The sequence below is a fragment of the Mizuhopecten yessoensis genome, unplaced genomic scaffold (assembly GCF_002113885.1).
Source record: "Mizuhopecten yessoensis strain PY_sf001 unplaced genomic scaffold, ASM211388v2 scaffold11039, whole genome shotgun sequence".
NCBI classification, from domain to species: Eukaryota; Metazoa; Mollusca; class Bivalvia; order Pectinida; family Pectinidae; genus Mizuhopecten; species Mizuhopecten yessoensis.
Genome location: NW_018408848.1, coordinates 7,201 through 33,376, shown reverse-complemented (window position 1 = coordinate 33,376; position 26,176 = coordinate 7,201). Strand labels below are relative to the sequence as shown.

Genomic DNA, 26,176 nt, shown 5'->3' with positions numbered 1-26,176 from the left:
CATCTATAACAATTAACAAAAGCCCAAACTCGAGCAAGGAAAATGTAGAGGAGCTAAACAAGCTTATCACAACAGTTTCATCTAAAAAGGAATATAGTCATCTATTAATGGTCAGAGATATTAACCTACCAAGGGAGGCCAATTAGATGTAATATACCCAGGTACATGGACTTTATGAAAACTTTCGATAAAGTCCCACATCAGCGGTTGATAAAGAAACTTGAAGGCTATGGAGTTATAAAGCAATCAGGTCATCAACTGGATAAAAGACAGATGTCAACGAGTAATGGTTAATGGAGAATCATCACAGACATATCCAGTAGTAAGCGGCATCCCTCAAGGAAGTGTTCTTGGTCCTATTTTGTTTGGGGTCTATGTTAATGATTTACCTGAAATTCCAGCATTGAACTGATAGAGAACATCCAGAGGTGAGCAACAAAACTCATACCATATAAAAACCTAACATACCCGGAACACTACAGAAACTAAACCTACCAACCTTGGAAGGTCGCAGAAACAGAGGGGATAATTATGATTAATGTCTACAAAATCTTAAACAACATTTATGATAAACGAGTCACTACTTACTTGTTCCAGGAGGACACCAACAATAGAACAATGGGACATTCACAAAAAAAACAAAAAAAAACGATGCCATTTGGATATAAGAATTATTTTTTTTAGTTCCCGTGTCATAGACAAGTGGAATAGTTTACCACAACATGTCATAACTTAGATGCAACTGATGTTAAACAATTTGAAATATTACTGGAGAATCAATGGAAACAATCACAATTAACGTTCTCTGCTAGTTAATAGAATTGGTTAAACATAAAAATGCAATGTAGAGGCTTACAGCCTGCATCCATTATTTTCGTATTAATTAAGGATTAACAGGTCAGGGAAAACCACTAACTTGCATATAATACGCAAACTCGCCTATTATACGCCAGTGCGGGTATGAATTTATTACTAAAAATAGCCGAAATCCCTGTAATCTTAACGTTTTCAAATTGTTTGTCCAAGTCGCATTTATCTAGTAATGAAACATCATGCAAATGCAAAAATAAACTTTATTTGCATGTGGGAAAGTATCAAAAATAGATGCAATAATTCCGGCAGTGTTACATCAAGTAGCCAACGCTTTCATTAAACATCTTTAAGCAAAATATTATTTACCTTGTCGCAAATTAATGCGATTTTTAATAAGATGTTGCAAAAGTTACTGCTAAAGCCATTTGGGTTATTTTTAGTAACAAATCCATACTCCAACTGAACTGGCGTATAATAGGCGAGTTTGCGTATTACACGCAAGTTGGTGGTTTTCCCCAACCTGATTAACTTGAATATATTTTTCATGTTATGGAGCTAAATGAAAAATATATTCAAGTTAATCCTTTATTAAATCAAGCAGAACTAAGAGTACCCATCATGATTATCAGTGGTTACAATGTAAACTTAGGATATATAATGTTTCATTTACAGCACATTCACGACCAGCATCGACAAAACCGTTTTAAAGCTATGTTTATAAGCTGTTTCGTTAATTTTTAGACACTAGAAACTTGCTCGTGGCGTACCATTCCCTGAGTCCACAGTGTTTGGGTTTGTTTCTCATGTGTGACAGATGCCCGGAAGTTGGCAAAAGCTTTCCAATAATAGAGTCGAATACGGTGTGGTTCATAAATTAAAATTTGATTTGATAGGCTAGTTTATAACCAGAATTAAGTTTAAAAATAAAATAAATTCAAAATTGAGACAAAATTAAAATAATTAAGATATATTTTAACGACGAGTTACAATTATTCAGGATAATTTCGTAAAGTGATTTGACTTTTTTTGAGTCGAGAAGAAAATCAGGCATAACGTCACGCTAAACTGGAATGTGACATGAAAAAAATGAAATAAAATTCAATACTTGCATAAGTAGGCTGTAAATGTCATGTCCGGTAATATGCAGTATTTGTTCTCTATAATCTCTCTAGAAAACACTATTTAATTGACATTTAAATAATACCATGGTTACAGTGATAAATAGTACATACTCCATTTACAAGTTTTAAATTATTCATAAAGCATGACAGGAATGAAAATCCAGGATTTCATTCCTGTCATGCTTTATGAATAAATTAAAACTTGTAAATGGAGTATGTTTTCTTGATATTTTCCGGAGAAAGATCGTTCAAGTAAAAATATAGATATGCTCATTATAACCTATAGGTTCACAGCATAAATTGACACTTAAGTGCATTCCTGACAATGCTCTCAGTCCGTTCGGACCACCTCTCCCCTTCATTTATCTGAAATTTACTACCTCCCAAATTTCATTTTCCGGTGCACATGTTTAAATGGCACGATTGAATGATCCAAACATAGCATGATAGTATTAGTTGGAGCTATTTGGGAAATATGCAAGTGTCTTTACGTCTCATTTTTCTATAGAAAAACGGAAGAAAGAGGAACACAGACTGACGAAGAGGAGCAACGTATTTGCAGAACTTTATTGAAAGGTCCCCTTTCCAAAACTCTCTGATCATGCTGATATAGGTCCTATCACATCACGCCGCTTGTCAAAAGTATCTCGCTGTGTTGGACACTGAGATATAAATATATATTTTTGAATAGAAAGTCTGTTACTACTTCATAAGTTTATATTCTTCTAAGTATCATGTGTCGTATGCCATGGGTTACATCATAGGAGCCTGAAGTTCTGTCAATAATGAATAATAATAGTAATACAAAATTTTTTTTTAAGCATATTAGGGGTATTTTTTGTGTATTACTATTATTATACATTATTGACAGAACTTCAGGCTCCTATGGCATATTAGGGGTATTTTTTTTGTATTACTATTATTATTCATTATTGACAGAACTTCAGGCTCCTATGGTTACATTCGCGTATCCGGTTGAACCGGTTGAACCTGTAAAGAAAACGACAGGTACAGATCTGAACCGAGGCTGACCTCAGCAGGGCATACTTTTCTTGATACATTGTTTTTTATTCTCCGAAAGTGTGCATTTTTAGCTCTGCGCCACACGTACCGTTTCAACCGAGATACGCGAATGTAGCCTTGGTGTATTGTCATCCTGATTCCATCAGCATTTCTGCATAACATACTGTCTTCTCCTGAATATCTTTTTAGATTTTAACAAAGTTTGGTTTTTAAAATTAAAGCATCAATGGTCAAATTGGACTTCATTATATTTTATAAAAAAAAAAGGGTGGAAATTCCCCTTGGGTTATAATGGCAGTGTCACAGTTAGGGAAATATACATTAACAGATCAGGCTTTCAAGTTAGAAGTGAAGGAATTGGAATCATATTTGTATTGAATATCCTTGTGTTAGAACGTGCGGAAACCTTTGACTTGACGATATCACTGGGCCAGTGTACTCAATTATACTCGAACAGTACATTTTTCAAATAAGATGTGCCTGGGAGGGGGAGCGATATGGTAAATGGAGGTGCATGTTTTTAGCCCACCATCATCTGATGATGGGCTATTCAAATCTCCCTGCGTCCGTCCTTCCGTCGTCCGTCCTTAAATAATTCTTGTTATCACTATTTCTCAAGAAGTACGAGAGGGATCTTTCTCAAATTTTATATGTATGTTCCCCTTGGTCCCTAGTTGTGCAGGGCAACTTTTGAGACTGATCGGATAATTAACATGGCCGACAGGCAGCCATCTTGGATTTTGATAGTGAAGGTTTGTAAACTTAGCACTATTTCTTAGGAAGTACTGGAGAGATCCATCTCAAATATATATGTAGGTTCCCTTTGGTCTGTAGTTGTGCATGATGTTTAATTTACAGACTGATCGGATATAGAAAATGGCTGACAGGCCACCATCTTGGCCAAATGACCAAACAAATGGCTAAAGGAAGAACTAAACAGGTCTTTCTCATATTGCAATGATCAATTCTATTTCTTAAACGTTAAGTACTGTACTAGTGAATATGTGAAATGACAAACTCAGTTTGAGCGTTGTCTTTTATACACATCAGTATTACGTTTAGATCAAAAGTTACCTCAAGGTGCATTTACTGTTAACATGACTCAATCAAACAGATTAGAGAAAAGAAGAGAAAAGATCGAACTGACAAAGAACTAATGAAGATGGTACAATGGTGGGCGCCAAAAAACACCCAACATCTCTTGTTAAGAATACCCCTCAATAAGGATGAAGGTTCTTTTTTCGATAGTTGGTCTGATGCATTATGGACCAAGGCTACTCATCTCTTTTGTATAAATAATGGATGTGGCTACCCCTTTCCATTAGGTTAGAGGGGGCCAAATTGATCTAGTATAAAGAGGTAGATCCCAGTAGAGAAAATGGGGTTATTTTGAAAGTTTACCCTTCAGTGTAAGTTGAAGGAAGATCAACCACATACAATCTGAAGCATCCCTTGTTGAAAGAAATGTGATATAGTTTGTATAAATGATGATCAGAAAGTTGCATTTGGAGTTCTGCATTTTAGGTGAACACTGATTCAAGCTGGATTCAAACAGAAAGTTCTTCAAAGCAGCCAATTGCAAACTTGAATCAAATTTCTATGAAAAGCAAAATGTAAAACACCCCATATTTGTTTCATATTGTCATTTATCTAACAATACATGTAATTTGTATCTTCAATTAGATTCATCAGTCTGGAAACATGTGATATCAAAGTTTTACTTTCTACACAAACAATGAACGTATTAAACGTCACAACGTTTCAAGACTGACTGGTCCCTTTGTCAAGCTATGACTGAGTGCAAGGAACAGTCATAGGTTGTTTGTATAGAAAGTAAATTTTGGATATCATGTAGTTTATAGTTTATATCCAAGTAGTTTTGAACTAGGAAATTTGTACTTCATTATAACTTGGTGAAGGTCAGATTTTCTTAAAGTCATTGTTCATTGTAATATATTTAGTGGTGTGCCACCTAGATGTGAACAGTTATTTATTTACGATAGGCTCTATAATAGATGTATATGCTACACAACCCTAAATCACGTCATGACTGGACTAGTAAATTTCAATTTGTATTTTCTTTCAGCATTGAAAATCGAAGAGAATGAAACTGTTAAGATATTAAAGACAACTGTAAAGAAGAGGAATACTAAATCTTATCTTTCCTCGGCTCAGAAACGTTGGATATCAAAACACAGTATGGCTCAACGAGAAGTTACAAATGAACTCAGCTTGGTACCAGGTGGTGCAGAGGGTGTTGACGATGAATCGGATCATTTTTATGCAGCTCATTTCCCACCACTCCACAAAGATGAATCTGATACCAAAACAAAACCTGGAAGTTCAAAGACCAAAGAGACAAGTTTTAAACAGATTCATCAACAAGTTCCTGTATCAAGTACAACACAGTGGATGACAGCAAATCTAGACAAAGCACAAAGGGAGACAACTGTTGATGAAATGAGACAAGTTCTTCTTGAACTAGAAGATAAATGGAGTGATGATACAAAGAAAGACAAGACAGATGTATACAGGACATTCAGACGACACCTGTCACATTGCACCAATCCCTACACCCTGGTCACATACCTTGTAGAGAAGAGCAAAGATTATCATTTACCCAAGACTTCAACTCTTGCCTATTACATTATGAAAGAGTTTGACAATTGGTGCAGTTCAAAAGACAACATTCCAAAATATTCACAGTTCCTTCTCACACAGGAGTTAAAATTACATGTGTTGCATATGTGTACTCGTTTTCACATGACTATGGTTGGCTTTGCAATAAAAGCATTCCAGCTCAACCAACCTGACAACAGCTTTTTGGTGCCTGTGCTAAGATGCTTTTTAGAACAACGTAAATACAAAGAGGTAAATATATGTCAATGTGTTAATTTTATACCATTGAAATTTTGTATACTGTGAAAAAACATTGTCTTTTGTTCGAACTTTCTACCTACCAAATTAACTGCCGGTTTTAATTTGCCCTTTGTCAATGTTCATATTTCTTCTATGTTAGTCTTGTATGCTATGAACATGTCTTCAAAATCTGAGAGTTCCCTTCATATATCTCTGATCATCTGATGTATATCTTCTCTGTACCCTTAGCATATTCATGACAAAATCGAAGACACACAGATTGATTTCAGAAATATAAACCTGACCTTTCGCTAGGCTGATAACTAACCTAGGAATTTTACAGATGAAAAACACCCAACTTCAATGTCTGTCAATTTTTATACGACCGTCAAATTTGACAGGAGTATTATGGTATGGCGTTGTCCGGCCGGCGTACACTTTTGTTTGTCTGGCAATCTCCTACATTTTTCGACTGATTACTTTTGTCGTCATCAAAGATATCCGACTAGTCAAGTCTACTTGTATTATCCGCTAAGGGCCTTTGATTTTGCCAGGACATTGCCTCTGTGTACAGAAGATGTATATACATCTAGGGCAGAACCCGTGGATTGTTAACATACATGACAGTTGTATATATGTACCAGTGATCATCTTACTTCTAGTGTTCTTTGCCTTCAAAGGTCAACAGGTCAACAAATTAAAATATATGTCGTACCAGTGTTCATCCAGTGTGAACATCGTGTAAGTTAAACCTTTGCTTCCTAATCTTCAGTAACATATACCAACAATATTCTCAAGAAAAATAATTGTCCTGACATTTTTATGCATTCTGCACACTATAACCCTAGATTCTGTATGATGATCATAGCAAAACATTATACTCGAGTGAACTGTATAATAACACACACTTGGCACAGATAATTGATGAGTGGGTGTGTATGTCGACCATATATCAGACAACTGCTTTCTGCAGCTGTAGACTGGTGTTTGTGTTTGATCAATCAATTTTACATACATAATTTCTTTCCATTTATCATTTGATATAACTGAAACTGAGACATTCTAGAGCTCTGCATGATACCAAATGTATATGTACATGTAATTCCTGTAGGAACTCTATCTAAATCAGAGATTTATAACTATCGTTATAAATCTCTGATAAGAGTTCCTACAGGAATTAATGTACGTGTATCTTACAAATTTCAGTGTCACGTACATGTTTCAGAGGTCAAAAAACTGTTTTATGCAAGAGCAAATATAAAACCCCCACAAAAGATAAAAGTACTACAGTATATGACCTACAAGTTAACACCTGTTTAGCATACCACGTCTGGTTCTATAAATAAACTTTGAATGTTGTGTAACTTTTGCAGGCTGCAGTTTGTGCAGGTAAGCTTGGCTTACAAGACCATTTCTCTGTGGAAGAGGTAAGTAAAGAAATCGTATTCTCTTACCCTGGACAGGTACTGTTGTGAGATATCCTGATCTCGCCCTAGGGTTGAGACGGGGGGTGGGGTGGGATGCCCTTATTCATTACAATGGTATGGCATCACGTCAACAATGAACTTAGCCTCTGACGTTAAAATTACATCATGCATATGATGCACAATGGGTGAACAGGGTAAGAGAAGAGGAATCATTCACCTACTTGAGGGTGAGATAGGGGAATCTCAACCCTCGGGGAAAGATTCTCATGTTGCCAAACACTTGGCATAGCCTCGTGTTTGACAACCTAAGAAACCCTTACCCTCGGGTTGAGATTCCCCCATTTCGGCCCCAAAGGGGTGAGAGATTCTATTATTCTTGCATCCAAGACTGAGATATCTACATTTCCAGGGGCACTGGAAAATTCTATCCGACCCATGGGTCTTGATCATTTACATGTGCAGACTGGCATTGGAATTATAGTGACGTTTTGGGGTCAGTCAGGGTCATTGACATCAACAATTGCCATCTGGGCTTCATATGCAAATGATAAATCTGCAGACAGTTTACAACTTTACTAGAGGAGTAGCTGTCTTTAAGGGTTTCAGGTAATAAGCAAGAAATAGAATCCATCCCTGATGTGAGGTATGGATTAGGTAATTCAAACACGAGGAATAAAATATTGAGCAAGAGACCCGAGCCTCATATCTCCTGCTCAATATTTTATCCCTGGGGTTTGAATTACCTTATCCATACCTCACATCAGGGATGGATTCCATTATTAGTTTTAATAGAAAGTGTTAAACTGTCAGGAAACAATATTTATCTTGTATGTGAGGTGCAGTATCAGGCAAGAGGATGTGGGATGAATCTGGCAATGCTGTTTTAATTGTGTATTGTACCGTGTATTATAATACATATTGTATAATGTTGATTTATTTTTGTGCAAATTTGATATGGAAGATAGTACAAGCTTATATATATAAATAGTTCCTCTGTAAATGAATTATTACTTTCTTTTCTAAATGTGTCTTTTTCCATAATTAAAGCTTGTAATATAATTGTTTATTTTTCTGCATTTTTTCCTGTTGCAAACCATCTGTTAAGTACTAAAACTCACAAATTATTTTGCAAAATTTGTTAAATTATTTACACTGAAATAATAAACGATTATAGAGTAGCCAGGTATATGTGTATTACACAACCCACAAGTTCAATTTCTGTAAGATTGATATAGAAAAAAGGCTAAGCATAGACAACAGTGTAGTTACACAGATCCTGATTATACAAAGTTTAGGTAGGACAGATTATACTGTAATCACTTTATAACAAAAAACAAATCTATTTCAGACTGTTTTACCATTAATTCTACAAGATAAAGTGAACTTGATAGAAAGCTACTTAGTTGGTAACCCACAGCAACAGCAGCTTGTTGTACATATGCTGGACAGACTATGTGATCGGTCCATTGACATGTCCCATGTCATCAGGTAAATATAGTACAATTAAAATCATCATCATCATACACCATTTGAATTTTATTTTTTGTGAGAGGAAGTGTGCTGGAAAATGATAGGCTTAAAATCATATGGAACATTTCTCTTTTCATGTAAAATTCATAGATCCAATACGATTCATTCTCTTGTGTACTTGTATTTCTTAAAATGTGTACAGTAATGTAAGATTTGTTCTTATAACTGTTGATAACCTTGTTCTTTTGTGTCTGAAATATCTAGTTTTTAATTCAATGCAAGTACATTGTATCAAGAAAGAAATGGAAACAGTATCAATCCTTCAACCACTTTGTACACGAATATCAGTCTCTGCTGCTTTCTCTGATGCTTTCTAGTCGTTAAGTGTTCAGGCCCATTGGGCCTCTTGTTAATCTAAACCCCAGGAGTTATTTAGATACAGAATTTCATTGAGGCCATATGATGTCAACAGTTGTACCGAAAGAGTGGTGTCATCTGAATAGCAATGATTGAGTTTTATTGATGAAATGATTTTGAAATATTTGTAGTTCGTCAGGTGTGCCAAATGCGAAACGAGAAAAGATGCATTGGAAACCTCTGAGTAAGCTGGCTGCTCGTCTGATGAAGTTATATGAAATCTCTCCAGGTAAAAAAGCTGGCTGCTCGTCTGATAAGGTTATACGAAATATCTCCAGGTAAGTAAGCTGGCTGCTCGTCTGATGAAGTTATACGAAATCTCTACAGGTAAATAAGCTGGCTGCTCGTCTGATAAGGTTATGTGAAATATCTACAGGTATTAAAGTAAGCTGGCTGCTTGTCTGATAAGGTTATACGAAATCTCTACAGGTAAGTAAGCTGGCTGCTTGTCTGATAAGGTTATACGAAATCTCTCCAGGTAAGTAAGCTGGCTGCTCGTCTGATGATGTTATACAAAATCTCTACAAGTAAGTAAGCTGGCTGCTTGTCTGATAAGGTTATACGAAATCTCTCCAGGTAAGTAAGCTGGCTGCTCGTCTGATGTAGTTATATGAAATCTCTACAGGTAAGTAAGCAGGCTGCTCGTCTGATAAGGTTATACGAAATATCTCCAGGTAAGTCAGCCGGCTGCTCGTCTGATGAAGTTATACGAAATCTCTACAGGTAAGTAAGCTGGCTGCTTGTATGATGAGGTTATACGAAATCTCTCCAGGTAAGTAAGCTGGCTGCTTGTCTGATAAGGTTTTACGAAATCTCTCCAGGTAAGTAAGCTGGCTGCTTGTGTTTGTTTGATGTTTGCAGCTCGATCCTTGTAAATTGGATGTAAAATGCAATAAAGTTGATTGATTGATTGATTGTCTAACATAAGCCACTCAAAAGTGCTTTAATCTGTATCAAACGTATGGAATAATATAATTTGTTTGTTATCTGATTAACCAACGTAATTTAGCATCTTGTCATTATTTTTCTAGATTTGTGTCCAAACATCAGCAATGCTAGAGGCCTGGGTGCTGTGAAATATCTGTTGTATAAGAGATACATTGAGGTTTGTGTACATCACCAGTTTAATATAGGAATGATCACATATAAAATAAACTGAGAGTTTCTTAAATATCTATTACAAAAATTGCTGAAAACTAAATGAGCCTCTTATAGAGCTCTGCAAAAAGGTAGTTGATTGAAAGGTAGTGTAATGCACACATTATCTGAGCAAGTGAAACTTTGAAAACGATGACACACATTTTAGGTCACCTGAGACTTTAATAGTCTCATGGACCTATTGTGATCTCATTTTGTCTGTTGTCTTCTGTCATCTGTCTGTAAAGTTCACCTTTTGGACTTCTCCATAATCATATACCAAATCTCAATAAAATGTTATAGGAAGCTTCCATGACCAAAGATAAACCAAAATACTCGTGAATTATTGATCACTTCTTAAATGAAAATGTTTGGATCATTGGTAACAAGTACATTACTGTGGATGTGGAAATTTGATCCAGTGATTAACTGTCCAGATTACAAGTTTTCCAGATGATCAGATGATCTCAATAAGTTCCACTTTTTTAACTTCTTTTAAAATTAATTGAAATATAACATGTTTTTTGTTTAAAGATTAGTTGCAATTTTTCTCATGTTGACTGTTTCTCTTAAATTGCAGGGGTCAATGGGTGCAGGAAGCTGGGAAGAAATGGTGCAGGTGTGTATACTTATTAGTGTGTATCAAGATGCATAGGATAATCTTAGAGGTGTTCCAAGTCTGAGTAATGTGTTATATTTAACCAATACTTTAGAGGTATTCCGGATGTGGGTAACATGTTATATTCAACCATTATGTTAGAGGTATTTCATACGACTCAGGAGTGAGGAAATATGTTAGAAGTACGAGACCAAATTAATTACATTTTTATGGTTTACTATCCTCACACAGGGATTTCTTTTAGATGATGGAAGACTCAGTTGATTCATTATATAAATACTAAAAAAAGAAACCATGGAAAGCTTAACTTTATACAGTATAATGTGAAAGTAATTATTACCAGGTGTCTGATTTTTATATTCAAAGAAAGTAAATTAAAAAATTGTTTTCTGCTGTGATAATTTTGAACATAATATTTGCCTCTAAATTACCTTGACATTGAATTATCTTTAGAGTGCTGTTGGTGACAGTACCTTTCTAAAGGAACAGTTGATAGAACAGCTAATGTGTTACAACGAGACAGTGGCCGCAGCAAAGTGGGCTGATCACTACCAGCTTTCTGACGAGTCCATTCCTCCACCGGTGGCCCAACAGAGAAAGATCCTGAAAGAGTGAGTGTCAAAAACTAAAGATCCTTAAAGAGTGAGTGTCAAAAACTAAAGATCCTTAAAGAGTGAGTGTCAAAAACTAAAGATCCTTAAAGAGTGAATGTCAAAAACTAAAGATCCTTAAAGAGTGAATGTCAAAAACTAAAGATCCTTAAAGAGTGAGTGTCAAAAACAAAGGTACCTAAGTTAAGGAGTGAGTGTGGCGAAAACAGAGGAAGATGCTGAATGAGAGAGTGACAACAGAGAAATACCTTTAAAAAGTGTGACAAGCAGAGGAGTGAGTATGGGGGAGATAACTCTTTTTAAATGTGGGTAAAGATTTTAAAAATATGATATATTTTTTTGAATTAGCAGTGCAATGTCTTTATAATGTTGTAGTGCTTTCATTTCTATATTTATTTTTGACATTCAAATTTGTTAAACAAAAATAGAACATGATTTAAGACATATCTAATTCTTTCATTCAGCTCCTTTTTTAATTTTCGAATACTGGATACTGTCACGATCTATTTGATGTCTTTTAGGTAATAACAGAACAAAGAGCTTAATTATTAAGGAATACATGGTAAATGCTACACAGTATCTTTGTTAAGTGTGGTAACAGTTATCTCCCTTACAGTAGTATTTTCTTATTCTGAATTACTTTAGTATATTCTATCCATACAGTGTTGTGTGTTTGTATATGTGTCATTAGTTATTTAACAAGTTACAAATTATCTTCAAAGATGTTTTACCTGTTTTTTAATGTGTAAATCTTTTGAATTGGAGATGGCTATCTCAATAAGATGCTTTTGTGTATATGTATTCTGTGATACCTTGCGTTTGTTTACGTCAGAAACCCTGGTCCTACTACACAAGAGATAGGAAGTGAGGATTGGGAGACTGACTGTTACACTGACAGCGACATTAAAACATCCTGGTACCCACTGAAAATGTCTCTGGATGCAATCAGTATGGTCGACACAAAGGAGAGCTACTGGACATGTTTGCAACGACTGTCTCAGGTAATGTTATAACCATCTCAATAGTAATCAGAACAACGACTGTCTCAGGTAATGTTATAACCATCTCAATAGTAATCAGAACAAACAACACCAGGGTTTTCAGGAAAATCTATTGTAAAAGACTTGATGTCATAACTCATTTTCTGCCCCAATTTCCACTGAAAAATGAAGTAAGTTTAAAAGGGTGCACAATTTTATTTATTATTTTAAATCACTGGTTGCTCATATGGTCTCAAGGGTAATGCCTGACAGGCCTGTCTGTAAATGCTAATACAGGCATTGACAGTCTACCAGGACTCTCCCACAAGCGACATTGTAAAGATTGGTCTGTTCTTATTTATAATCAACATCCTTGATGTTAACAGCTCTCTTGATCAATAGCACAACATTAACCATGGTTCTTTAAAACAAAATGTTTATCACTCAATGTGTCTTGTCTTTCATCCAACTTCCTGGCATTGTTGGAGGTGATGTACATTGTAATGTGTAGTATTAGGGTGGTCAGCTGGTGCAGTAGATAGCACACTTGCCTTTCACCAATACAGCCAGGGTTCAACTCCCCGATTGGACATGAAAAGGTATTTAATAGGTCACCCATCCCTGACCATGTGAGTTTTCTCCGAGTACTCCCGCTTCCTCCCTCATTAAAACCCCCTGCATGTTTCCATCCACAGTGATTAATATTAATTGATTTTTTTTATATGTATCTAGCATCAGACTTTGGTATCAGTACTATTTTGTGTTCTTCAGCCTGGAACAACTGTTGGAATCGACTCAGAATGGAGACCTGGTTTTGGTAACACAGTTCAGAGGTAATATACTGTAGATAAAAACAGCCATCTTAATGTCTCTGTGATTCTTCTTATCAATTATTGTTGAACAGATTGTCAAATATCTGTATTATCAAAAGCATAATAAGATATTAAACACAGGAAAAATTAAGGAAATTTAGGTAAGATGTGATGAGGTATAAAACCCCAGCGCATTGAATGCAGGGTGTAGAATACATTGGGTTTAAACTGAATTATGTCCAGCAAAAGGATCATGCAAGTTTTAACTTCATACAGGGTTTTTGACACAATTGTGTGGATAGTGATCTGTTTCACTTGCCCTCATTCCTAGCTGCTTGCTACTTTCCTCCTCCTTATCTGTTTCCCTAGTCACTTACAGAGTCTGTATAGTGTTTCCATGGTTACTTATACATTTGTATTGTCGACTGGTTACGTACAGAGTCTGTATAGTGTTTCCATGGTTACTTATACATTTGTATTGTCGACTGGTTACGTACAGAGTCTGTATAGTGTTTCCATGGTTACTTATACATTTGTATTGTCGACTGGTTACGTACAGAGTCTGTATAGTGTTTCCATGGTTACTTATACATTTGTATTGTCGACTGGTTACGTACAGAGTCTGTATAGTGTTTCCATGGTTACTTATACATTTGTATTGTCGACTGGTTACGTACAGAGTCTGTATAGTGTTTCCATGGTTACTTATACATTTGTATTGTCGACTGGTTACGTACAGAGTCTGTATAGTGTTTCCATGGTTACTTATACATTTGTATTGTCGACTGGTTACGTACAGAGTCTGTATAGTGTTTCCATGGTTACTTATACATTTGTATTGTCGACTGGTTACTTACAGTGTCTGTTTAATTTGTTACCTGGTTACTCACAGAGATGCTAGAGGTGTTTCCCTGATTGCATAACTGTTTCATTTTAACAATTTTTATTGCAAAAAATATGCAAAGGGATAGGGCATCAGGCAAAGCCTATTTAAGCCTTCCCCTTACAACTTCGGTATGGTATATGTACAGTCATTGAAATCATCAAACAAACATATAAACAATTCATATAGTGTGTCTCCATGTCCCCACCGTACAAGGTATAGTTATGATTAAACAAATATTTTAGTGTTGATAATGTACTCTGATATACATTGTAGTACAAGTGTCAGTCGAGAATGGTTGAATAGAGGACAGATAAAAAATATAAAAAATAATGTTCCGCATAACTGTTTCCCTGGTTACAGAGTGGCCCTGATGCAGCTGGCTGTTCTTGACCATATATTTCTACTAGACGTCATTAGCCTGTCTCAACAACTACAGGAGGATGACTGGCAGCAGTTTGTGGCATGTGTCTTCTGTAATCCAGCCATACTCAAGTTAGGTAAGTATACTAATTTTTCTGTAGCCCAGCCATACTCAAATTAGGTAAGTATACTAAGTCTTCTGTAGCCCAGCCTTACTCAAATTAGGTAAGTATATTTAGTCTTCTGTAGCCCAGCCATACTCAAATTAGGTAAGTATATTTAGTCTGCTGTGAGCCAGCCTTACTTAAATTAGGTAAGTATATTTAGTCTGCTGTGATCCAGCCTTACTCAAATTAGGTAAGTATATTTAGTCTTATGTAATCCAGCCATACTCAAGTTAGTATTGAGTCTTCTGTAGCCCAGCCATACTCAAATTAGGTAAGTATCTTTAGTCTGCTTTGAGCCAGCCTTACTTAAATTAGGTATGTATATTTAGTCTGCTGTAGCCTAGCCATATTCAAATTTGGTAACTATATTTAGTCTTCTACAGCCCAGCCATACTCAAGATAGGTAAGTATATTGTGTCTTCTGTAGCCCAGCCCTACTCAAATTAGGTAAGTATACTAAGTCTTCTGTAGCCCAGCCATACCCAAATTAGGTAAGTATATTTAGCCTGCCGTGAGCACGCCTTACTTAAATTAGGTAGGTATATTTAGTCTGCTGTAGCCTAGCCATATTCAAATTTGGTAAGGATATTTAGTCTTCTACAGCCCAGCCATACTCAAGATAGGTAAGTATATTGTGTCTTCTGTAGCCCAGCCCTACTCAAATTAGGTAAGTATATTTAGCCTGCCGTGAGCACGCCTTACTTAAATTAGGTAGGTATATTTAGTCTGCTGTAGCCTAGCCATATTCAAATTTGGTAATTATATTTAGTCTTCTACAGCCCAGCCATACTCAAGGTAGGTTAGTATATTTAGTCTTCTGCATCCCAGCCATACTCAAATTAGCTGTGTATAGTAAGTGTCTTTTGTATTATAGATGAGAATAACCATAATTGTATAGTCATATTCTAATCAGAGGACTATTAAAATACTGTATAATTGTAAATGTTGAATGTTTCTCGAATTAAGACAGCTATGTATGGTTGTTGATATAAAGATGTGTGAAGAGTGTTTGGTTGCTGTTGCTAGGTCACATTAGGATTTGTGATACAGATTGTTGCTTTTTCAGGTTATGGACTCGACTCAGATTTTCAGATGTTTGTTAAGACATTTCCCTTCATGAAGGAAAGCCTTGCACATCTGTGTCGTGTGGTGGAGCTGGAGAAAGTTGCTCGGAAGGTACAGAACAAAGTGGTTGTTACACAGTATGGGTGTGTATCATGCTTCAATACGATACGTATCACGATACTTGGGTCGCAATGCAATACGTATCACGATATCTGGAAGCTATATACAATGTGTATTTAGCAGTTATTTGAAACCTTTTTTCAAACTTTTTATCAGGTGAGTATAAAAGGTACAATACAAATAACAATTAATACCAAAAGGTACTATGTAGACATCATTCAATGTTCGTATTACTTCACTTCTGGCTTAAATATAATACTAGGATAATACTATCTGAAAAATGCTTTGGGTGAATATTGAGTGTCTAGAGTGTTAATGAATGCCTTAAAATCATCATTTTCAACAACTGAAAATGGACAAAGAGCATTGGCAATACATTTACCGATAGTGGTTGTAAATGGTTTTGAACTCAGTCACATTTCCGCTTTATTCCCCAACATAAAAGTAAGACTTACTTGCATTTTGGTTTGACATATTTTATTTAATGTTATAGACGTGTATAAGGTTAATTTAACGAGTCATACATGAATGCGTGTTGTGCACATTCGTGTTATTTCCTGCATATTCAGTTTTCTCCGACATTCATTGTGGTAATAGAACAATTTTTCCGTCTCGAATACATTATCATTGGATTAAGTAGATTTGAAAGTAAACAATTGCAAGATAGGCGACTTGAAATGTGCACATGCCTTGACGTATTTCTCTGTCCACCATTTTGGTTTGTTGAGTGCTAAAACTATTTTTTTCTTTGAAGAGTTTTAACAAGAGAGAGTACAAAATGAAAAGTATCACAGGTATCACGATACAGTTTTGCCGCATTGGTGCATCGTATCGCGGCCCTTGCGATCCAATACATCAAGACTTTGGTGAATCGTTACACCCCTATTACACAGTTAAAATGTTAATTCATCTCATTTTTTTTTAATTTCTAAAAATAAATTATCTCATCTGGACAGATGGCATGTCTATTTCTATGTCTTTCAAAGTCTCAGTTTGTAAGGATTGAACATCCTTTTATTTTGGTATAAGAAAACTTTGTAAGTAATTTGAAATGCCTTTGAATTTAATCTTGTAAGAATTCATATAGTTTTTGTATCTGTTTCTTAAAAATTTGACATGATCTCTATCAAGGTTTTAAAATGTCTACACAAAATTACTTTATTTCACACCTATATAGGTGATAGATAAGACAGTGAACCTCCTCCCTGAGACTGGACAGTCAGACGAGGAAGATGCACCTGTAGAGGACAGTGACAGTGGAGTAAACATCAAGTTTCCCCAGAAGGAAGCACGGGGCCTCAGTGAATTGGTGAGACAAACTCTCGGGAGGCCCCTCAGTAAAACAGAGCAGATGTCAGACTGGGAACGCAGACCTTTGAGGCCAGCTCAAATCACTTACGCAGGTACAATGGATGATACGAAAAACCTAGGTGTTTAAACAGTTGTTGGCTGTATGTGTTATCTGTATTACTCTACACATGACATCTGGGACTGTCTATAATACTATTATGACTAGGAATATATATCACATCTGTGACTAGGACTACCGCCATGTAATTTGCGCACCTGTGTAATTTGCGCAGGTACTTTTTGAGGCTGAAAACCTGGAAAAAAGCTTCTACTCGAATATTTTGTGCACCCAAAAAATCTGGAAAAAAAACGATGTTCATGCTCCGAAAATCGATCTCTGAATATTTAAAAAAAAATAATATTTCTATGATTTTCTTTTCATTGATGTAAAATGATATTTAAAACCAAGAAGAAACTACGTAAAATGTGTATTTTGTTGCTTGTTTTCTTTGAATTATCTGATCACACATGACACACACGTGTGCGCATATCGGCATACATCAATTCATTTTAGCAATATTTTACATAAAACATTTACTTGCTTACAAAAACCACGGAATTAGGTTATCTAAGTCCGTGCAAAAACATATCAATTATAAGTAATTCGATGTTTAGTAACCGCTGGTGCATATCTCCTGGTGAAAGACATAATTAGATACCTTTTATTGATCATAATTACGATCAGTGAGAAGGGCTCATCATGGCGGCTTGGGTTACGTCACTTCAAACCAGGTCATGTCACAGTTCAGTTTGGCAACGGAATTAGATTATCTAAGTCCGTGGTTTGGCGATATTTTTTACAAATTACAATGCAGTAAAGAGCTAACACTATCTCTGTGATTACCCGTTAACAATAGCTCTACTAATTGAAATGATTTGCAGTCGCGATCGACGGACCGTGTTGTTGTTTTTTTCACTCACCAACACGTGGCGTGAATTACGAAGCCCTACTGCATTGTCATAACTACAGACTGATTTGACTGATAAGGGATTATAGAAAATATGTTTATACTAGAAGCGTGGACAATCAATACATCCTCTTCAAATCTACAAGACTATTTTTACGATGCTTCATTTAATAAATATTGAAATAATTCACGAGGTTATTATCAATCACGTGTTTACGTAATGTTAGACGCGAGATCAACATGAAAGTGAGCCGGGAAAAAAACATGCTATACGTATATACGCATAGGCGATTTGAAAAAACCTTACAGAACTTTCATAAAACGGAGCTCAAATTGAACAACAACATTTTCGTAATAGTATGGGGAAACGCACCAAGATGTCGAAACGTAATGTCATAAGTTGATCGGCGATTCTCTGGCATAGGAATTTGGCTAAACTTTTTTTGTTAACGGTTACCTATTTATTAATACTTTCACATAAACTCACATAACAACACATTATGTATCTTTTATTAATGTTTGACATAAATAAATTTGTTGAGCGTCATTTGAGTTCCGTGTACCAAGGGACATAATCCAAGATGGCGATCGCTCAGAATCGTCGATCTTTTCCTGAAAAAAACTTAAAATTTTCTATACCTGTGTATTTTACGCACCCCCCACTTTGGGTATTAAATTTCTGGAAAAAAAGTGTGCAGATTACATGGGTTTGTACGGTATATGCATTTCTTGTGTGGCTGTGTATAAACTGTGCAATTGTATTCGTTACCTGTCTGCATATGCCATACCAGTGTGATTGTATTACATTTGTATTACCAGTTTGATGGTATATATTACCTGTGTGATTGAATATATTACCTGTGTGACTCTATATATTACCTGTGTGATTGTATATTTACCTTTGTTTCTCCATTATACGTGTGACTCTATATAATACTTGTGTGATTGTATAAAATACCTGTGTGACTATATACGTGATCTTTTTGATTGTATAAATTACCTGTGTGATTGTATATATTATCTGTGTGACTATATATTACCTGTGTTATTGTATATATTACCTGTGTGATTGTATATATTATCTGTGTGACTATATTACCTGTGTGATTGTATATATTTTCTGTGTGATTGTATATATTATCTGTGTGATTGTATATATATCTGTGTGATTGTATATATTACCTGTGTGGTTGTATATATTACCTGTGTGAATGTATATATTACCTGTGTGATTGTATATATTATCTTTGTGATTGTATATATTATCTGTATGACTGTTCCAGCACTGGATGCTTATGTACTTCTGGAAGTGTATGATGAACTGATCAGCAGAGCTCAGAAGTTGAAGATGAACTTTGACATGGAACTTCCTGTAAGCATGAAGTGGATGAAGGCAAGCAAGCGAGACAAGATGAGAGCCAGGGCTAAAGGTCAAAAGTTCACATATAAAGATAAATCTCCAAAGACCAACCAGGTATATTTTTTATACCACCACAAGGAAGTTAGGGAGGGTGAACTGGAATTAGGGAGGGTAAACTGGAATTGGACGTCTATTTGTCCATCTGTCTGTAAACACTAGGGTAAACTGGAATTGGACGTCTATTTGTCCATCTGTCTGTAAACACTATTTTGTCCGCACAACTCCTACAGTTTTCAGCTGAATTTCATAAAACTTCACTTACATAATCAACACACTATGAAGTTGTTTATCTGCAATTAATATTTCTATCTGGCCAATTTTGGGGGTTATGCCCCTTTTTACGTAAGTTAGCCAATACAAGATTGTCTGCACAACTCCTACATTTTCAAACAAATTTTATTGAAACTTCACTACTCTGAAGGTGAGCACCTGCAATTAGTATTTGGATCCAACTATTTTTCTGGGAATAATGGCCCTTAGTTTAAAAAATGTATGCTCAATACTTTTTTGTATATAATGTACATTTTTTAATATGCTTGACCATATGGGAGATGAGTCTTTGACTCAATATGTAATCAAGTTTGAATAAAGACTATAATTATTATTACTCCTCTCAAAGTACTGCACAGTTTGTAATTTTTTCGCATACCTCAATTAAAATGGTTTTGATGATGCAGAAAAAGTCAGCAATAAACAAACACACTTGGACCAGAACTGTGTCAAACTTTGGACAGAGCTAAAAAGGAATTGTTTTAAGATTTTTTGGCAAATAAATAAGAAGTAAAAAATAATGTCCCTTTTCTTACCTGCCTTAATTTCATAATAATTCCTAGCATATACATGTGAAATGACCTTGTTTTATACAAGAAATAATGCAAACTGGCGACATTTCAGTTTCTGTCAGGCACATTGGGACCTCTTCATATGCGTGTGCAGTTTAGATCTAAGCCGGCTTGTTCTCTTTTAAGATTCAGCTGGTTGAAATGTGCAAAAGGGACCTTAGTACACAGAGGTGTACTGCACCAGTAAATTGTAAATGATGTTTGGTTTATTTTAAACTTGCATTGAGAGGATGCAAATAAAATACATAAATTGGAGTTACTTCCCCTTTTTATGGAATTGTGCCCTTTTGTTTCTTGAAAGAACTATTCCTACAGTTCTTGGCACAGGTGGGGTGTAAGTCTGCCATTTTGGTAAAAGTTCTAGTTGTTATTTGTCCTGATTGAGATTTAGATTTAAATAACTATTTTAACTATCCTACTTCAAAATCAAAGCTAATTAATATACTGTAACATTTATACCTATAAATATTGCAGTCTTTGGAAATAAATGTAGTGAGAAATATCTGATCCCAATGGAAGACACATTAATGGTTTTGTTTAAAGTACGGTAATAAAGCAATCAATTTTATTATCTAAATGAATAATTGAAAGTTCAGATAACCAGGGTTCAGATAAGTGTCACTAATATATAAGTGATGGAGTGTCAAACATGGTTTGTGAGAGAAGGATTGTGTTACTTCATATATACATAAGCAAAGGCGTAATGACAACAGTGCTGACAAAGGGTTTGTTAAGTTTTTGAGGCAATTTGCCCCTTTTTAATACAGAATCATAAACAATTACATATTACAACACATATCAAAGAAATACCAGTCACTATGAAACAATGCTACAACACAAAATACATAAACAGTTATGATTTATGTAAAAGGCTGATGTTATCACATATCCCTTCAGTTAGCTTGTAGCCAAAGGCTAATGATAGCAAAGAATTCATCTTGGAAATGTGAATTCAAGTGAATTAATGGCAAAAGTGTAAATAAAATGTAGTGATTAATTTTATAATTTTTGTTCATGCAATGCTTGCAGGAACAATTGTGGTTTTAAGTTTACAGGTACATACTGGACCTTGTTTTTCTTATTTAATTGCTCCACAGTTCACACATTGGTGAGAATGGCACAAAATCAAATATGTTTTTTTGTTTTGGAACTGATATGTCGTGAGGCCGTTAGGTAAAATGCAATAAGCAGCAACAATCAGGTCACAATGAAAGATGGCCATGATCGCTAGATATATTGAACTTTGCTTTCTCAAATTGACTGAAAAATAATAGAAATAAAAATACAAAAAGTTTTTGGATTATCCATTAAAACTTAAACTGTATTTACCGGTGGTATGACAAAATATATCTGTTACATAATTGATTATATATTTCACTCAGTTAATATACTTGTTTTTTAAAAAAAAATGCTGGATTTAAAAAAAAAAAAATAGTGTAATATTAACCATCTGGATGCCTCTATGTATTAATTAACATGTTTGTTTGAAGTATACTTCCCCACCCCCACGTGGAGCTGGGCCCAGTCAGATCCTGTCCCCGGGGCAACTGAAGGTGGTAGTGGACTCCATGTTACAAGGACTAGGCCGCCAGCTTAGGAGTTGTGGAGTGGACGTCTACATACTGGAGAACCACGAGGACCACGACAGAACCATTGAGGTCAGTATGGTTAACAATTGTTTGGTTGTGATGTTTTGATGATAAGTATGGTGTGTACTCTGTCACCTTCATCTGACAAATGACCAGTAAAGCATATGTTCACAAAGGTGTTAAATATTTATGAGTTGCCAATATAAAAATGATGTTGATTCGGTTAAGCTATAAGCGTATGAAATGTATGAAATGAGGAATCAAACAGACCAATTAATTCGACAACTCTTGTTTAATACGTGGGCCCATATTCATGAAACAATTCTCAAGGATGAATTCTGTGCCCAAGCCAACTTTCTTGTACCTCCCTTAAATCATGCAAGATGGTAAAAGGCAAGTGTTAACATTGAAAACAGTATCCGGCTTAAAAATTTCCAAATTTCTTACATAACATTGACAAAATTATTTTTATTAATTGATCACGGACACAAGAAATTGGAATTGAGCACAGAATATGGATTTGAAAACAAGAACGGTTTCATGAATATGGGCCCTGATCATATATGTGTAAGAGTCTATGAGTCCCCTCATCTCGATTCAGAACTAGACGGCTGTGGCATATCCAGATGGCTTCCTTTATCTACACTTGAACAGATTGCTGTCTCTTCCTACTACTTATCTCAGTTAATAACATGATTTTGGTGTGTGGCATGGTCTGTGATTTCAGATTTATTAATCTGGAACTCAGACTGCTTCCTTTCCTTCTTGCTAGTGTGAATTTCATTCCCTCTTTGGTTTCTGTATCTTTATGGTACATGTTCACTAAGTCTGACGTACAGTTTCTCCAATATCTGCACTACAGTTTAAATACGATTTTGTACACACATTCTGTGACATTTTCTTCAGGTAATGGATGTCCAATGATATTACAAAGTGTCTCTTGGGGCTTCATGGATATTGCTATAGCATGGCTGTGATACGTGTACATATGTGTATAGCATAAGGGAATTCATGTCAATTCATTGTAAATACTATACTAGTCATCAGAACGTCACACATAAACACTAAAACGATTGTGTTATATAAACCTTTCTACAACCTTTACTTACCAACCTGAAGGTAAAAGATTAAATGGCTGAATTTCCTTTAACCTTTCATATAGGTCACCGTAGGTAACTACTCATACGTATAAATAACCACTAGACGTTATGTTACCCAGGTTCAGAGTCACTGTACAAGTTAAAATGTTTATGCTTTTTTGCACAATTAGATGAAGGGTGATGACAAAGCAAGAGGATTTAGAAATCTTTATGATTAATGGCTTAATCCGATTCTACTTTCAACAGTAACATGATCAAACATGGAACAATTTGGTCTCATCGCCACGAAGTAGTGGAAGCGAGACTAAGGTGTTGCTTTTCCAGTGACGGCATCAACATTTAGTTTTTGCGTTAAAGTTAGTTTCACTGAAAGCATAAGTTCTACGCCAACCAATCTTGGACCATAGATGCATCTGAGGTAGTAAATCTCAACCCATGCATCAAATGCTGGATGCTGCCTACTTTTTATGGTCCATTGACTTTGTCAGCATCTCCATCACAATTAAGTTTTTGCATTGAAGTGAGTTTCTCTGAAGCTATAAGTGCTAGACCAACCAAGCTTGACATGTGCGTTGATGGTCAAGGCGGGCACAGGCGAGACATATCAATCTAAATGGCTTGTTATGAGTGAGACAAGAAATTATTTGAAATAATGCTGGCATGGTCAATGATTGAGCTAAAAGGAACCATTAAAGTTGCCAGGACATAATGATTGAAAAATTAAAAAAAAAAAAAAAAAATCTCAAAAATTTATAATAATTTTCTAAATTGTTCTATATAAACCTTTCTACAACTCATACTAACCAAGCTAGTGGTTGTTTAACAGAATCACAAATTAAGAGACAATAATATTAACATGTTAAGGCCTTCATTCTTCTGTTCATACAGATATGCAAGACACAGAATAGAATTGTGTTAACCAGTGGAAACCCCTATATAATGGTATGTATCTCCACATACAGAAACTCCTCCATAATGGTATGTATCTCCACACACTGAAACCCCTATATAATAGTATGTATCTTCACAGACAGAAACCCCTATATAATGGTGTGTATCTCCACAGACGGAAACCCCTATATAATGGTACGTATCTCCACAGACAGAAACCCCTATATAATGGTGTGTATCTCCACAGACAGAAACCCCTATATAGTGGTGTGTATCTCCACAGACAGAAACCCCTATATAATGGTGTGTATCTCCACAGACAGAAACCCCTATATAATGGTATGTATCTCCACATACAGAAACTCCTATATAATGGTATGCATCTCCACACACTGAAACCCCTATATAATGGTATGTATCTCCACATACAGAAACCCCTATATAGTGGTATGTATCTCCACAGACAGAAACCCCTATATAGTGGTATGTATCTCCACAGACAGAAACCCCTATATAATGGCATGTATCTCCACAGACAGAAACCCCTATATAATGGCATGTATCTCCACAGACAGAAACCCCTATATAATGGTATGTATCTCCACAGACAGAATCCCCTATATAGTGGTGTGTATCTCCACAGACAGAAACCCCTATATAGTGGTGTGTATCTCCACAGACAGAAACCCCTATATAAGGGTGTTGATCTCCACAGACAGAAACCCCTATATAATGGTATGTATCTCCGCATACAGAAACCCCTATATCGTGGTGTGTATCTCCACAGACAGAAACCCCTATATAGTGGTTTGTATCTCCACAGACAGAAACCCCTATATAATGGTATGTATCTCCACAGACAGAAACCCCTATATAGTGGTTTGTATCTCCACAGACAGAAACCCCTATATAATGGGGTGTATCTCCACAGACAGAAACCCCTATATAGTGGTTTGTATCTCCACAGACAGAAACCCCTATATAATGGTGTGTATCTCCACAGACAGAAACCCCTATATAATGGTATGTATCTCCACATATTGTATACATTACAGGTGAGGTCACACGTGGGGGAACACATGTGTTACTGTGTACAGAGTGTGACTGCGAGGGAACAGGTAGTAGAGGTCATGGAACATTTCGGAGTGAAGGTGAAAACCGAGGATATCTTCAGTCGCTGCCAGGTCAGTGAGGGTCAGTGTCATTATGTTATGCACAGTGCTGTACTCATTATTGTCTTCATCCTGCAGTAAACTTTACTTTGTTTACAATCAAGGTTTCAAACTTTGTGTCCTTTCACAGGAGAAGAAGTTAGACAGAAGGAATACTACATGTAGTAACTAATTATCTAATGAATACATAGTACTTCTAGTGAAAGTATTAAATGTAATTACCTCTGTTACAATAAATGTTTTCTATGATAGAAGTTCCCTGACATATGCCATATTCATAATCATTGTCTATATTGATGCTACTTGACATCATGTTCTGTGTTTTATGAATATTTACTGTTCAGGTGTGTAACGGTGACCAGTACCTGAAGATACCTCAGGAACAGACCAAACAGTTATGGTACAGGAAGCAGCAACAGTTGTCTGTATCGGGGTCTCGGGTCCAGTCGTTGATGAGAGCCGCTAATCCAGTCTCTGTGTCAGAGGCAGACGCAGTGTGTATGAAGGATTTGGCAAACTATGGTGTTAATTGGACTAACGTGTCTGTAACAACAAACGGGGCTCCCATACAGATTGAGACGGTACCAGAAGGCTTACTGGGAAGGGTAAGCTTATTTTACGTGTGTCAGAGGTGTGGAAAGGTCTTCTGGGAAGGTTCCCACTTTGCGAAGGTAAAGGAACAGTTTGCACATGTTTTGACATTGAATGACAAATAAAAGTGTGTTCTGATTCGTTAAAACACTGGAGTATTACTTCATCTGGCAGTTAATCGCCTGGACATACCTGTTTGTGTTGCCTTGGTTTCTGGGAAAACAGAAGTTGTATGACTATTAGATCTGAAACTGCCATAATGGTGCAATACGGTTCAGAGTGGTCATGTTGAAGTGTCTTTCAAGACCATTATAATGAACTTGTTAATTGACTGTATGGTTATATATAGAAGATGGAAATAAAATTCTCGGAAATTATATCCTGATGTTTTTGTTGCTTATTTAAATCCATGTCTCTGTCTGTAGG

General features: G+C 35.8%; 1 protein-coding gene across 2 annotated transcripts; it reads left to right on the top strand.

Annotated features, from left to right (window-relative positions):
• The first annotated feature begins 2,323 nt into the window (after positions 1-2,323).
• On the top strand, positions 2,324-26,127 carry LOC110464867 (exonuclease mut-7 homolog). Of its 2 annotated transcripts, none has more exons than XM_021520315.1 (18): positions 2,324-2,510; positions 5,044-5,828; positions 7,190-7,243; positions 8,592-8,731; positions 9,262-9,359; positions 10,162-10,235; positions 10,848-10,886; positions 11,340-11,497; positions 12,330-12,498; positions 13,249-13,310; positions 14,536-14,672; positions 15,769-15,878; positions 17,065-17,290; positions 19,429-19,619; positions 21,898-22,065; positions 23,985-24,038; positions 25,043-25,171; positions 25,504-26,127. In XM_021520315.1, the coding sequence occupies exons 1-18, from the start codon at positions 2,378-2,380 to the stop codon at positions 25,873-25,875; spliced, it is 3,099 nt and encodes a 1,032-aa protein (XP_021375990.1). In that variant the 5' UTR covers positions 2,324-2,377; the 3' UTR covers positions 25,876-26,127. The 2 variants fall into 2 exon arrangements, with proteins under 2 accessions (XP_021375990.1, XP_021375991.1); XM_021520316.1 differs by having other exon boundaries at positions 25,043-25,181; positions 25,504-25,594.
• Positions 26,128-26,176: the final 49 nt, after the last annotated feature.

Bases quoted from the DNA above. Each gene is read 5' to 3' on its own strand.
- LOC110464867 (XM_021520315.1), top strand. From the start codon at position 2,378: ATGATAGTATTAGTTGGAGCTATTTGGGAAATATGCAAGTGTCTTTAC. The intron at 2,511-5,043 runs GTCCCCTTTCCA...ATTTTCTTTCAG, and splicing joins TTGCAGAACTTTATTGAAAG to CATTGAAAATCGAAGAGAAT. The intron at 9,360-10,161 runs GTAAAAAAGCTG...TTATTTTTCTAG, and splicing joins GTTATATGAAATCTCTCCAG to ATTTGTGTCCAAACATCAGC.